At 39.6% G+C, this 15,820-nt stretch overlaps 1 protein-coding gene and 1 long non-coding RNA gene across 4 annotated transcripts in view; both read right to left on the reverse strand.

Moving 5' to 3' along the window:
- The window catches only part of TRPC7 (transient receptor potential cation channel subfamily C member 7), a 69,440-nt gene that overhangs the window by 22,531 nt on the left and 31,089 nt on the right, over nucleotides 1-15,820 (reverse strand). For all 3 annotated transcript variants that reach the window (XM_085591292.1, XM_077786685.2, XM_021549466.3), the window contains exons 3-4: nucleotides 7,742-7,906; nucleotides 1,716-1,932 (exon numbers count right to left, since the gene is read on the reverse strand). In XM_085591292.1, the coding sequence (XP_085447418.1) occupies nucleotides 1,716-1,932; nucleotides 7,742-7,906 (382 nt within the window). The remainder of the gene's footprint in view (nucleotides 1-1,715; nucleotides 1,933-7,741; nucleotides 7,907-15,820) is intronic.
- LOC146766179 (uncharacterized) lies at nucleotides 9,787-12,898 on the reverse strand. The gene is made up of 2 exons (XR_014958310.1): nucleotides 11,102-12,898; nucleotides 9,787-10,073 (listed from the first exon to the last, which is right to left on the reverse strand). It is a non-coding gene; the product is annotated as an uncharacterized LOC146766179 (long non-coding RNA).

Below are 15,820 nucleotides of genomic sequence, written 5' to 3' on the forward strand. Positions count from 1 at the left end.
CTTGTGTACTTACACAGTCACTCCATCAGAGAAGTCCACTAGGTAGGTCTATGTTGGCCACTTTAATTATATTTCTACTTGCACACAGGTATTTATAATCTCTGTAAGATTTTAGCACCAAAATTACTACCCTTAGTGCTTTTACAATCCTTGAAATTCAGGGTCACACATGGGGCTCAAGTGCAGGTGTCTGCAGGCCATGTGCACCAAACTTGCACCTCAGTTTTGCTGAAACATTACTGCTGAAACATATTGCTGAAACTTTATGGAGGCGGGCAGGTAAAATGGCCAGAGAAGATTGTCAGTGCAGATGTAGGTAGTCATTAGAAAATCTCATTATATTCAGGAGTCTGTACAATGAATCACCTTTCTTCTCCCAGAAAAGTGAAAACCTTCTCTTTAAAAGAAATGTTTTCTTCTTCATCTCTCAGGAACTCAACAAGAGACAGATACCTACTGCCTATATGAAAAGAATACCTAGTTTAAAATCTAATCATCTTGTCCAACTGCTTTAATATAATTTTAAAAATATATCTTACAGTCTTACTCTATCCAGTCTGGCATCTATTCAGTATTTTCTAGCCTAATATCCTGTGTGGGATTCTGATTATCATGGGGACAGGGAACAAAGAAACATTGGCCAGGAAGTCATCAGATAGAGCAGCCATATCCTATTTTTCAGGGGAATTTAATGGCATCAGTACTTATGGAACAGTGGAATTATTTGCTGCAAGAAGAGAATCAAAATCATAGTGGTGAACAAAAATAGCTACAGAAGAGGTAGACAAAGATTCTACAGAGTTGATAAGCTCAATTTCTCAATAAATTCTCCTGAGCTTGTTTAGATTAGTGGTTCAAACTCAGTGACCTGCCAGGAGTAAATTATGCCTGTAGGAAAAGTGAGACATCTGAATTTGTCTGAAACTCCTTAGAAATTTGATTTGTGCATGTGGCACAATTTTGCACTCAAAGGGTTTACCCACATGAATCCTTACTTTGTAATTGTTGAATAACCTAATTTCTATTATAAGATTTGAGCACCACACTGTGCTCTCACCAGTAAAAATTCCATACTATGAATTTTATAAAATTTAGCTCTTACTTGCCTAGAAGGTTTCATCACTAGACCTTGAAGTCCACTACAAGAAAAGCAAATGACATAATACTCATTTTGCAGACAAAGACACTGAGGTTCAGTGAATTACAGCAGGATCCCATGGCAGGGTAATAAATCAGACAGACTCACCACACTTCTTTCTGCTCACTTTGTCCCAGAGTGAAGCCATAAGTTTCTATTATATTACCTTCTCTAAGATGCAATGATTAAGCCAACAGAGATAAATAGGCAACATCTATAGCATTTATGATGGAAAGTGGAAAAATCAGGTAAACAAGAATTTACTAATCATCATTCAATGTTTTCAGAAGTGGTGGTCAAGATCTAAGTCTTCTTCGCTCCTCTTTTAATCAAAATTCTTGATATAAAGCCCTAGACTCATAGTGGGTTGTTTCAATTTTGTGGGAGTTTTCTTGGTTTGACCTTTTCATTTGTTTAGCTGGGGTTGTGTTTTCTGGGTGTTTTCTTTTTTTGTTTTTTCAGAGGGTTTTTTTTTTTTCCCATTTTTCTTTTTCTTTTTTTTGTCACTGTATATCATGCTATTCCTAATAAGGTTGAATTTCCACAGAGGACTTGTAGAAATTTTGGTTTTACTTACCCAATACCCACTTCATGATCAGCAATTCTGTCCATGAGAACTGGGTTGTTTTGACTCTGAATATTTGTTTTGGATGATCCGTGATGGTCTCATTGGGGAGATTTTTGACTCCTTCAAACCGATCTGAGGCGTTCACTACTAACAGTCCAAGGAAAATTGTGAAGGAAACTGCATGAGCCACAAACTTCATGAAAGGACTTCGAAGGGTACGTCCCAGCTGCAATGGAACACGCACAGTCATAAGTTTTTTATTTACCCACCTCCTAGAAGTTTTTTCACTGTAAAAGTTTTAAACTTTTTGCCCACGGTGAAAAGGATTCAATAATTGATTCTGGATCATTAGCTAAATAGGGTTTGGATTTGTTCAAGTTGTTAGTTGCTATTACTAGACTTTGTGCATTGGGTAATTTTCTATGCCTGACAATGTCTTACAGTGCCTCTTTAAAGCCACATGTAATATCTAATTGCCCTGGCCATATGGTGAGTGGGAAATGAAGAGCCAGGACATTTATATGAGAGACATGTTTGTTTGTGTATGTGTTATATGAATGCACCCATGTGTCAGTATAAATCCTAATGATGGACACAATTCTCATCCTTAAATCATTATTATATGTTAGAATATTTTATTGATGGTGAACTCTTGGTTCATTATTAATGTGTAAGAAATTGCCTTCTGTTTAAATATGCTTTAGTAATGCTTTTCATATGCTTTTCTATCATAGTCTTCTCTCATAATTAGAACAAAAGCTGGAGAATTACTTCCAGAACACAAGGATTTATTTCAAGACACTAAGCCAAGAACAAGAGCAGCAGGTCTCTTCACTACAGATCATTGTTATGCTCTTCTTGACAGGCTTTCTTGGTTAATTAATTTAAATATCACTCTTTAAATGTTATATTTTCTGTGACCCAAGAAAAAATTATTCCAGAAAGATAGAAGAGCAGAAGCATTTTCAGGAGCACTAGGACCAAAGCCTGTACTGTTGGACACAACAATGGAAGAGCTGGCCTGGATGGGGCCTTTCCAAATTTCCCTCAAAGCCAATTGGAATTTGTTTTTTAAGTTTATTACTCATTGATTCATTCCCCTTGATGACAAGGTATCATCCATTTTTTATAAATATCCACTGATTTGATAATAAAACTTCATAGCAAAAAGGACATAAAAAGGAAATTATTTGTTTTCATATTTATCTTCAATAACAGATTAATTCCAAGGAGCCCTGATCTCTGCTTATGGCAGAACAGGAAATATTTCAAAACCAGAGGTCTCTAGGTCTAACAGAAATTCAAAGGAAGTCCTGGAATGCAGGGGTTTATTTCTTTTTCCTATCAGAGTTTTTTAAATGTCAATAAAATATTTTATAAAGTTGACAGAACAGGAAATCCTATTGGAAAATGTGCATGCTTCTAAATACTGAAGAGAAAGAAATTAAAGAAAATTAAAAAATCTGCTCTTTCCCAAGGTCCTTATTAGCATTCTCTGAGGTCAGTTAGGACATGTTTAATTGGGTAGATATTGCACTGACTTGAAACCCAAGTTTATTTAACCTTGTCTAGGAATAATATGGCAGATATAGGAGTGGATGAAGTGTGCTAAAACCAGTGTCAACCCTGACAGCTCTGGTTCACCTCCTGTGCTGTCACCATTGGTGTAGTTGTCAACGGTTTTTTATGGTTGATGTTGAGCAGATTTATGCTTTGTAGTAGAATTTCTAAATTCAGTACTGAGCTGATGGGGTGATGGGATAGGCCTGAAATCACACAGTAATAATCTCAGATTATTTCCTCCTATGACCTGAGAGAGTCCAGATTGCAAGAGTAAAGTGGAACAACAGCCATGGATCCTCATGATGCATAAGAAATTTTTAAGAAAGTGCATTTGCAATCTGTATGAGACTCATTTCTACCCTGAATTCACTAAAAGAGTAAAAGCAATACCTATTGAATCATGAATCTTCTCTACATAGACTTTTCCTGCTGTTTATAGAAATGTAAAAAAAAAAAGACCTTAGATTAAAGTAGCATAGTCTCAGTTACCAGAGAAATAATCCCATGTATTACAGAACCAAATGACTTCTGTGGGTAATTTCCCTTACTTCTCTCATGATTTAACAGAAATTTGCATTTAGTTAACATTACATCAGCCATTTGTCCCATTTATTATTGCAGAAAGCATACCATTATTTTTTTGAGCTGATGCTTTTTATATCTTCTCAGAAATCTAATTTTTAGCTAAGAGCTACAGATATTGACTAAAATATTCTGTAAAGAAATTATGAAGTGTCAATTCCTCCAGCCAGTCTAATGCTTTATGGCAATAAGATTTTTCAAACAACATGATGCAGCTAAACTCAAGGTGTGTAACTGCATGAGTGTATCAATTTCTTGATTTTTTAGAAAATCAAAATACCACCTTTCATCAAACCAGCATTACAGAGTAGTGTCTGGCTGTTATTGCAAAGATAGAAACACTGACAGTGTGTGAATACAAAGGTTCATTCTTAAGAGAATTTAATGACTTAGTACCCTATCTCTATGATAGAAAAATAATGAAGCATACATTCATGTGAAAACAAAAATATACAGTGTGATATTATTACAAAATTTCCAAAATGCTTGAAGAGATGGGAACAAAAATGGATTTTTTTCAGAAGCATAAGGAAAAATCCATTACTATGCTCAGTACTGTGCCCATAGCAGAAGCATGAAGGACACTATTGTAGTGATCTCATGAATTTTAGGGGTAAAAAGGTACAGGTATGGCCTAGGCAGAGGCAACCATTAAAGTTCCAGTACTTCAACAGTGCAGAGTCTGCTGCAGTGGGAGCTGCATTCCACAAATCCCCAGCACGGCTTCAGGAAAATGGGAGAGCAGCTTGGACAGCGAGGGCTGTGTGTGAGTGACCTCTCAGTGCTGTGATGTTTGAGTGCACTTCAACCAACCAGAGAAGAAAAAACACATCTTGAATCTCTGCAGACAATCCAAGCAGCCCCTCTTGCTCTTGTCATTACATTTTCAGGTAACAGACTGTGGAATTTTTCTATCTATTCTCTTTTCTCTTTTGATCACCAATAAAAAAGGTTTTGGAGGCTAACATATAAAGCAACAGGTAATTTCAGAGTCACAGCCTCCAGGATATGGATGAGTCAGCAAGGATATTTCAGGATAGGATAGGCTTAAATTCATGGGTGGTGAAGTGAATGAATGACTGATTGACACTAAAACTGGTTTTTAATAAAGTCAGTTCTGTGCAACTGAATGAAAAACAAACATGTAAGGTTGAAGTACAAACTCCAGTCAATACTATGTACCAATTTTTCTGGGTAGTATTTGATATGGTACATTCTAACCCCATAGAGCTTTGTTAAAGAAAATTTTCTGTTGGGCAGGACAGGCTTTAAAGTATGTTCCTAGCTAAGATACATCAGTGAAGCAATTTTGAATATGAATTCCTCTATTGCCCTATGTGAACCTGCAGAATTTGATCATTATAAGAATGTGAGACACAGTAATGTTGCTCAGGACAGCTCCTGTTGCAGTATTCCACATTAGAGATTTCCTCCATTTTTCTCACTGCTTTGGTCGAGAAATGAGCCCCTGACTCATGCCTGGGCACCTGTGAGTCTCTGAAGGCAGGCCTGATTTAAGTTAAATATCTTAATTGATTATTACTGTGGAAAAATTATTTCTTTGCCCAGTTGTGTATCATCAAGATTGTTTCTATCAGTAAAAACCAAATAAAACACTTGTAAAGCTGTCCAGGACAAAACTGGGCTGCTCAGAGTAGAGATGCTGCCTGTGTAGAATTTTCTGCAATAAAACTGTGAGAGGATAGCAGGCCCTTGGATCAACCTGCAGCCCTTGAAATTAGCAGTGATGATTTTGGGTGAAGTACCAATTGTTAGGGGAAAAAAATTGTGTTTGTGATTCAGTTATTTCTATCACAGACCCCAATCAAAAATCAAGACTACATTGTTCTGATCAAGGCAAATCCATGCATTAAAAGACAATACCTGCCTGAAAGAAATTTCAATTGGCCTTTGTGCTAAAAAGTTACATGTGGCTTTTTGCAGTCTAGTGGGGTGAAAAGGAACATTGAAAAATGAGAATGCAAGAAAGTTTTAGGATAATGAAATCAAAGCTGATGAAAAGTTAAGTACATCCCTCCCCCCATTTTTAAATTTTAATACACCTACCTCAAGAAATTAAAACCAAGTAACTTTCTCAATAATTTCTTACTTCTGCTGTAAAACTGTTTTAGTTTTAGTGGGGGGTTGCCTCAGTTTATTTCCTCTTAGTTTTTATGTTTTTCTTTTAAATTCTCTACTTATTTCTAGTCTAATTGTTCTTCCCACCTATTGCCATATCCAAATGTGGCCTCTGCAATTCTGAGACTGCACCACAAATGTTGCTGTTGGCCGGTGTGCCAGCTCCCAACACATTCAACAGAGGCGAAGGAAATTACACAGCTTCATAAATCTCTGATAGACTGGGATTTATGGGGTCTGACATGAAGGAATAAAAGTGGCAATTCCACACAATAATTCCCTCTACAACCCAGCCAGGAGCACCCAAAGCACAGCCTGGCTTTGGCATGGACTTCTCTGTGAGCACCTCTGGAGTCCTGTCTATTACCCATGAAAAATGAGGGGCTTTGTGTTGGTACAGAGCATGAGGAGATGAAGTTACATCCTCATATACTCTAACACTAAGTACTCCTCTTGGAGATATATTGGAGGAGACCAAGGCTTAAATGGGCTTTAATATCTAAGATGTACTGAAGGACTTTTTCTGATTGTATTAATGTGTTTCAAATTACAGTCTTTCCTCAATAGTAATTGATGGATCTACAACTACTAGAGTTTGATACATTTAAAAAGGATTCCTCACTGGTTTTTAGAGGAAGTGAAAGAATATACTCTCAAGACTGAATACAGTACCAGTGACAGGTAATTTTGATCAAATTTAAGTACCTGTGACAAGTCTCCTGCAGAAGACATCTACCTTGTAAGGGATGATGTTGCTGGCTATTGCTGAATGTGAAATGATCTTCTCCCCTGCCACCTCTTTTTCTGTGGCAAGAGCAGTGACAAAGCTATTTATCACTCAGCCACACACTTATTTATCTCCACTTGTTTGAGCAGATTCTTTCAGGATGAAACCTCTACAGATTTCATACCACAAAAAACTTGAGATTTTATCTAAGCTAATGTTTGTCTCTGGTCCTTTGACCTCTACGTCTCAACAAACTCTCCTCCTCCTGCATTTGATCTATATTTAAATATATAGCAGTATTCTAAGTTTCACCACCCTGTCCCTCAAAACCATAAAGATTTTAAGATTAAGTATAGTCTTTGCTGCAACACTAAGAAGTTTCCTGGGCTTGCCAGAATTTCAGGCCCATGTGTCATCATAATGTTCCACTAACTAGAACCACAATAGAGCTCTATTAGCTAAAACCACAGTAATGTTCTACTAATTAAAACCACAATTATGCTCTATTAACTAAAACCACAATAATGCTGCACTAAGTAAAACCCCAACAATGTTCCACTAATTAAAACCACAAGGTCAGAAAGAATGAGGAAAGGTAACAAAGGAGTGCTGAAGAAGGGAGGAACCCACAACAAAAAGTACATAAAAGAACAAGAATTTAAACATCAGAGTTAACTAAAACAAGAATCTCCTCCTTTAGCTATTTCCAGTTTTGGTGGCTCTTCTATTTTTCCTTCACTCCACTCCTATGCTGTTATCTCCTATACATTTCTTTTTCCTTTTGTTTTCTTGTCACCCATTCCCTCACCCTCTGTGCCCACCACCCCACTTCTTTTCCTGCAAAGATGAATCTCAGACCATGACAGTTCCATTGTGTCTGTCAAGCAACGCCCCAAGCTTGCTCTCCGCTGGGGCAATCTTAGAGGATACCATGGATAACTTCCCAACATCTTTATGGAAAGATCTGGGGTTTCACTGCAGGTAAAAATGCCTGTGAACCCACCAGACCATCAGGAGTTTGTACCTTGCTGCAGGGAGCAATCCAGTAGGCTATGGCAAGGAAGGGCAGCCCGATGGAGACCCCAAAAACAGCCAAGAACTTCACAGCTATGGATTGCTGCCGTAAGCCTGAGAGGTTTTCGTACCACATGGTGAGCAATTGCTGCTGGCAGTTGGGGTGAGCAACGAACTGTAAGAAAAGCAGAAACAGAGACATCAGTAGCATTGTCTGAAGAGATTTCAGGGAATAAGCTTCTGAACTTGCCCGTGGAACATGACAGGTCATGTCTTTGTTGTCCAAAAAATAAACAAACAGAAAATTGCCGACCAGGCACACAGGACTGCCAGGTAGTGGCAGAACATGCATTGCTTCTGCTCCTTGTCTTCTCTGGAGAAAAGCTGTTTTTATAGAATTAAAAAGCAGAATATGTGAGCCAAATCCCAAAATCCATCAGTGGTCAGCACTGACAAAATGCCTCTGAGCAAGTTACCTCTTGGGGTAAGATAGAGTACCCTGAGATTCAGAAAAGACACAGAAAGTGGCTTGGAAGTCAAGCTGAAAACACTGTGGTGACTTTGCCAAGGCCATTGACACGGCAGCTTAACACAGCACTAATATTAAATTGTTCTATTCACTTTGTAAAGACCAAAAGGGAGCCATTCTGCAGGGCTCTCCTGCAAATTATGAGATCTGGCTGGTATTTTGCTACTCTAAATGCTTTATCTCAGAGTACCTTTCAAAATATGACAGCTCATTCTTTACTGGTAGGACAAAAAGACAAATTCAAAAGCAGCAGGAAAAGCTGTGGTGCTCTGGTACAGAGAGTACCTGTTTTGTACCCTGTAACTGGGACTTTTCAGTTTACTGGTCAGAAATGAAAAAAAAAGAAGTAAAAAAAAAAAAAAAAAAAAAGTGAATGGCAGAAAAGTGAAAAGGGCAGTTTCTTAATGGAAAAATTACAGCACCACCAGATCCTAGCACTACCAGATCCTACCTAACAATATTATACTAAAAGATTAAACTTTAGTTCATATTGTTCTTAAGATTATTGAATTTAGAATGTGGCTATTTTAATCACAAAGAAGGATAAGTAAAAAGCAAAAGAATAGAAAGAATAAATGAAAAACAAATATGTTGCTGGTGCAGCTAATTTCATAAGTAGAACTGAGGGTTACATTTATTAGTTCTGTGGCTGAATAAATGTTCCTAGGAGGGAAATGTAAAATTCTCTACTCTTTCAAAGAGTAGAACTTTCTGGAGGTGAAGGGGAGGAGCAAGGGGGTCAAGAAAAAAAGGGAGGAGGAAAGCAGAGGCTGCTGAGGGCTTGGCAGCCACAGGGACAGGACAGGGACAGGGACCATGCCTGGCTGCCACCCCTTGCCTGGATCAGCACTTTAAGCATCACCCAGCTGGAGGATTTCAGCTGGCATCTGTACTTTTCTTGGAACTGAAAAGCAGAGAAAATTGTAACTGTGCTTTCATCTTCACTACCTGTGAACAATGATCGATTTGGGAATTAATGGACTCTTTTTGAGATGTTTGCATAACAGAACTGTTACTGTTCAGAGGGAAATACAGTTGCACAGTAATTAGGATTGCTCTGGAGTTACTTTTTTCCTTTATTAATATCACCTTATCAGCTGTTTAAAATATGCTTTTGAGATGAATTAGGCTTTGGGGGTCTACATTTCTTAAAAAGAAGAAAAAAAAAGAAAATGAGACTCTACCCCTTCCACTGAATAAATCAATCAGAACAAAGAAAATTGATGGGTATTTTTAACCTCCTTTGTCTTTAGATTTTTTCCTGGAAATAATAACATTTTAATATGCTTCCTTTTAACCTGCCTTTATGAAAAAGAAAGCTTTCAAAAAGAGATAATTATAAATTGTGAGTCCTACTCCTTCTGAGCTTTTAAAGTTTAAGGCTGAGGTGATGACAACAGTATCACAAGGATGCATTTCCTAATGGTGTTTATATCTGTCCTAATGCTGCTTGGGCTTGTTATCTTCCTGGCAAATTGACAAAAAAAAAAAAAAATGAAGTGGAAGAAAGCTCAGTAGAGAATCGATCCCTTTGCAAATTTTATTTTCAGATCTCATGAATTCAACAACACTTGTAGTGACTCGTGGAAAGGGAAATGACACTGGAGAATGTGCAGACTTCTGGGATGCAGGGCTCAAGCAACATCCAGACTTCCTCCTCCTGTTGCAATTGTTCACTGAATTGTGAGAATTGATTCAAACAAAGAAATTTGGTTGTCCTTGGCAATAAGACAGTCAAAGACTTCTGGTTGTCATTTCAGAGACTTCATCAGACATTTTAATCTGTCCATTTTTTCAGTGTGTCTGGAAAAAGCTACAATAAAAATACAAATATAGGAAAATTGAGAAGGAATTGCCATAAAACCCAGTTCAGTGGAACAGTTTATTTTGTACAAGGCAATAAAGACAGGCAGAGTGCCATAGAGCCTAGGTGGTGTTTGTCTGTCATTGTTTGGCCCATATCCTCCCATTCCCCATGCCACTCAGGATTTTCCCTGACTGGGTCCATTCCTGGGTCAGAGGTTTCATCAGCTCCTCTGGACATCTCAGCCCTCACTCTAGAGAAGCTGCAGCCCATATAGAGGAAGCTTAAATACCAGGAAAGTGGTCTCTTTAACGTTCAGAGGAAGCAGAACATTCTAAAAAAGTGACTTAACAGATTCAAAGGAGAAGAAGGAAAGGAAAGGCTGAAAAACCTCATCTTCTTCTCATCCTCTAACAAACTGAGTGCAATTACTAATAAACCCCCAAAACATGCTACTGGAACTAGGACACAGGGATGAAGAAATCACAAACCATACATACCTTGAAAAAACTCCAGTACCTTTGTAAACTCCCTATAAATCATTATCACTGAGCCCAGCACAATAGCTATTCCAATCTGTGCCCCTCTACTGTAAAAGAGATTTGTTAAGGGCAATACTGGGGCTATCTCCAGATAAGAAAATAAGCCTCGGGACCAGAAAAGTGTTAAAACCTCACAAAAGCCTAGGGACCAGAAACACATAAAGGCCTCCACCCAGAGGGATATTAAGAATTCAAGCAGCATGGCTACTGGCTGCTTTATCCCAACACTGAGTGAGCACAACCAAAACACAATCAGTACAGGTTTTTTCCACTTTCTCAAGACCCTCGTTGGGTGCTGAAAGAGTTTTTGGACTGGTTTAGGGCAAATTTGGGAAAAAACCTCCAAGGGGGTTCCTCCAGAAAGCAAATTCAAGCAGCCCCTCCCCCCCACCGGCTCGGGAATAGATTTCCTTGGAGAAAAGTGGAAAACACTGTTTATTTAACAAGCAAAGTACTCACAAACATGAAAGGATTAATCATATTAAATAATGGAACCTCTTTTTCTTGGTGTCTCTCAGGCCCAGCCGGTGTCCTGGCTGCAGCCTGGGGTCCCCTGGGTGACAGTCCTGGTGTTCCCACAATGAGCAACAGCTGAACAGTTCCAAAAAACCTTCCAGCCTCAGCTAACTGAAAAAAACCTAACTAAAATCCAAGGAGAGTTCTCTCCTGTTCCCTGCCTGTGCTGCAGACAGCTGAAGCTCTTATCTTTGGTTTTGAATACAGCCACAATAAAAATCCACTGCTTTTCCTCTCCCCTGCTTTGCTCTTGGATCTAATTTTAAAGGCACAAAACTGATTTTGGGGCTAAACAGATGAATGGGGATACAATTCAGCATCATAAAGTCACCCCAGGACATCATCTTATTTTGATTATTACAAAAATGAAGGAAAAATAAGTTAAGGATCAGGAAGATCAGAGCATGGATGAGTTTTGATCTGTTAGTTGCTCACAGCAAGCAGTACAGCTTTCATTGTTTCTCTATCAGACATTAATGAAACACACAGTGACCCCTTGGGCACTGCCAGCCCTCTCTCTATCAACATTTCAGAAACTGATCTTAGATCTCCTCAGAGATGTTACAGAGCCATTTAACTTTCTCTCTTCCCTGGGAATGGACATTTACACCAAGTTAAAGATTACACTAATGCTTTGGTTAGACACTTAGGCATGGAGAAGAACAGAGCTTGAGACAAAAGCTTCAAGGCAGAATGCTTCAAAGCATAATGACAAATGGTGATGAATGATATTGAATTTTAGAGGACTGAATGCTGCAGTGCTTTTTCAATGTTCCCATTAAACGCTCTTTTCCTTTCCTCCGTGCTGGAAAATGAGGCGAGGAGGCTTTTAGGGACAAACTGTGGATGCTCCTGGGCTGCAGACAAGAAAGAGCAGTGTGACCAGGGCTGTGCAGAAGGGCAGGAAATCTCTGATTGAAATGGAAGCACTGGCAGTGGAGGGGATTGCCTGGCTCCAAAACCAGCCACTTAAAAGCATTGAGTGCTTTATCTCCTGGGCAGAGTCAGTAAGGTAATGCATCAGGATCTGTGAGCTCAAGCAAAATGTTTTCCAGCTTCTGCAGTCAGAACCATGCTGGGAGCTCTGCTGGTCCCATGGCCTGGGATCCCAGCAGATGGCAGTGGTTTTTCCTGGTACTGTGCATACCTCTGATACAGGAAGGAAATTGCCCTTCTCTCCAGCCTATCACTCACACAGCTTTTTAAGTTAAAAAAGGCTAAAAAAAAAAATAAAATCACACATCAATCAGCTCAAATAATGAAGCCACCAAAGCAGCATTTTTGAGAGGCAGTGGATGACTCAGGTAAGTATTGTCACCTCCAAAAGGCCCTGCCCTGTACTACAGGGGATTAAATAAGATACATGAATATTTATCTGGAATATAGAAAAAAGTTTCTTGAAGACTTCAGTGGGAATTGAAAGGACCCAAAGGAAGTGTTTTACATATAGGAATAAAAAGAGTGTTTCAAAGACCACTGTGGATACCACACTGAGTGATTACTTTTCCACATTTCTATTTAATGTGATGTGTGACAGCTCTCTGTGGTAGCTTAACATGTTATATGCATTGTGGGGAAACACCCTTGAGCTCTTATGACAGAATGGGGTTTTTTTCCTTATCATAGTTGCTCATAAAAGCAGGAGTTTCACTCCATAGATGATAAAGTACCTTTATATTTTATAAACATACAGAAAGTTACTTCTGATAGAAAACAATGTGATATAAAGGCTTTTTTTATTTTCTATTATATTGAACAGAGGGGAGGGGAGGGGAGGGGAAGGGAGGGGAGGGTAGAGGAGGGTAGGGGAGGGGAGGGGAGGGGAGGGGAGGGGAGGAGAGGAGAGGAGAGGAGAGGAGAGGAGAGGAGAGGAGAGGAGAGGAGAGGAGAGGAGAGGAGAGGAGAGGAGAGGAGAGGAGAGGAGAGGAGAGGAGAGGAGAGGAGAGGAGAGGAGAGGAGAGGAGAGGAGAGGAGAGGTCTTGGACAGAAAAATGGTGTCAGCAGAAATAAGGAAACTTACGGCAAGACAGCTGAGAGACAGAGGTCAGCCTCAGATGATTGGAATTAATTGTGCAGAAAGAAACCAGTATCTCTGTTATTACTGAAATAATTCTATTTCCCTTAAAAGTGCAGAAATCTGCCACTGAGGCAAAATAATTAACCATTCAGACAGGATCATCTCACTTTGCTAATGTGCCCTACACTGAATAGCCAGGGGCTGTCATAGGGAAGGCAAAACTCATCAGTGAAGCAGTGAAAGCAGATAAAACCCTGCATATCAGAACTAACAACCTGAACCTGGGACTGTAAAGTCCTGAGGTGCTCCTGTCATGTCCTTCCAGCTTGTGCCTTTCCTGTCAGCCTTATGGCAAACTTCAGGGTGTTTAATCACTGAGTGTGAGCTAAAAAGGACCTGCATAAATAGACTTTCAGGAGAACATTGAGGATGTCAAGAGACACTGGCAGGGGCAGGGATGAGCAATTTCTCTTTCCATCATGTAGCTGCATTCATGTCCTTGGAACAACCTTTCAGGGTTCATTATTAAGCATTTTTCTTTTGATGTAGCTCTTTGCTTTTGCAAACCTACATTTATTAACACATTTTAGGCTGCAGCACCTGCTCACAGGATCCCTGGGCTGGGTGTATAATGTTTCAAATGCCAGAAACCTAAGGGAAAATGCTGACTCAAATGAGTCATCCAAAGGGTTTCAATTGGCACCTTGTGCCCCTGAATTACAAGTGAAAAAGAAGGGAGCAGTAAATGAGTTGCATACATGGCTTTTCCCATTTTTGCCTGCCCTGCCCATGGCAGGAGACTCGGACCTGGGTGATCTTTAAGGTCCCTTTCCAACCCAAACCATTCTGTGATTCTGTGTTGTCAGGAACAGAGGAGCAGTGCTCATGCAGGGATCCATCCACACATTGGAAAAACCAGATGGGATCTTGACCACACACACTGTGCTCTGGAAAGTTAAAAGGACATCAGAATAATCATGAAGATTTCCTGACACCTTGCAGCCAAGCACAGCCTGAGCTGAGCTTGCCATGCTCGTGTTCCCAGCAGGACCAGAGCCAGGGCTGCTCTGGAAGGGGAGCTGAGCTTTCCTGGGCAGCTTTGCTGTGCTTGAGAGAAACCAGAGGGAGGAAGGGAGGCAAAGCTGGGCTTGCTGCACGGGCAGGGCTGTGTTTCTCAGCAAAGCCTTCACCAAAGGACAAATGAAATCCTCCTTTTTCAGCAGGTCGCTGAACACTGTGGGAGTATCAGCAAACATTGGCAGGGGTGGAACAAACTCAGGGAAAGGTCAAAGCAGGACATTACAGCTCTTCCCCTGAAGGGTAAAAAATATACTGCCATTTGACCAAAAAGGGTCAGATAAATTAAGATGTAAACATGCAAGTAAGAGGGAAAAAAAAATCATTGAATTTATAAAACCAAAATATAGTTTCTTTGCTTTTATAAGACTTCTCCCTTTTGAAGATTCCTTTGATATTTTAGGCATTTTTAAGACATGAGGCCTAAATAAAGGATCTGCACTTACACTGAATAAAATACTTTTCTTAAACTGAAACATACTTTTTTGGGGGCAGGAAAAAAGGTGGAAAATGTGTCAAATTTTTTTTTTTTTTAATCCAGTAAAGGACCCGTTAGAGATTTGTTTCACTTGATGCAGAGCAGAAGATGTCAGAGGTCAGAAGGAATTACTGAAGTTTGCTGGAAAACACAGAGTGCAGGGAAAGACCAGCACAGGCAGAAGCCTTTCCTTATCTCCACATTGCACTCTGCTCTGTGGACTTCCAAGTGAACAAAGAGCCCTTTGTTTTGCAGAAACTATTCTGACGCCTTAGCAGAAGCAGGTGGGATATTCTATATATTATATATTTATTTCGTGCTCTGGAGTGTGAAAAAAAAATTGCCTTTAGCAAATGAGCTATTAAATTCTGACAGCTGAAATTGTCAGGGGGTAAATATGGCTGGAACTTGGTTCACTCTTTGCTGTTGTGGCTGCAAGAGAGGCAAATAAAACTGCAGAAAGTTTAAGAAAGAAATAGAAAAGTACATGTCCTACTGCTAATGAATTGAAAATAACAAGTAAAGTTCCATTCCAAAGATATTGGGACCTTTTCACAAAAAAAGAACAGCTCTAATTATAGTTAAATTCTACCCATGGCCACGGGCTATGTTTTAAAAACACCTTGCACCAGACTAACATTACAGAGAGTAAAACAACCAAATTCCTTTGTCCAGATGCAATAGAAAGAGATGAGAGAAAATTCAGCTGATCAAGTCTCATTTCAATGGGATCTAACCAGAGCATTAAAGCAAACACTACGTGACAAAAGATCCTCTGAGATATTGCTGCAGACACACAGGGAACAAGGAAACGTCCCTGCCCTGAGGATTGCTGCAGCTTTCCCTCTGTCCCTGGGGTTCATTTGACTCTCTAATGGCATCACACAAATATTCATGAGGTTCTTGCTCATCCTGCAGATGAGTTTTGTGACAGGCTTGGTGAATATTCAGACCTGCTATCTGGAGTCAAACTTCAGCGTTTTTAAGCCTGTAGCAAGGGGAAAAGGTTTGTATTCGTAAGCAAGGTCCAGATAAGCCAGGATTATCAGGAAAAAAAGCCCAACTAATTGTGCAGCTTCAGCCTCTGAGTTACATTTAGGGCATAGACCCACAAGTCTTTAGTACA

The sequence above is a fragment of the Lonchura striata genome, chromosome 13, assembly GCF_050655825.1.
Source record: "Lonchura striata isolate lonStrDom1 chromosome 13, ASM5065582v1, whole genome shotgun sequence".
Lineage (NCBI taxonomy): Eukaryota > Metazoa > Chordata > Aves > Passeriformes > Estrildidae > Lonchura > Lonchura striata.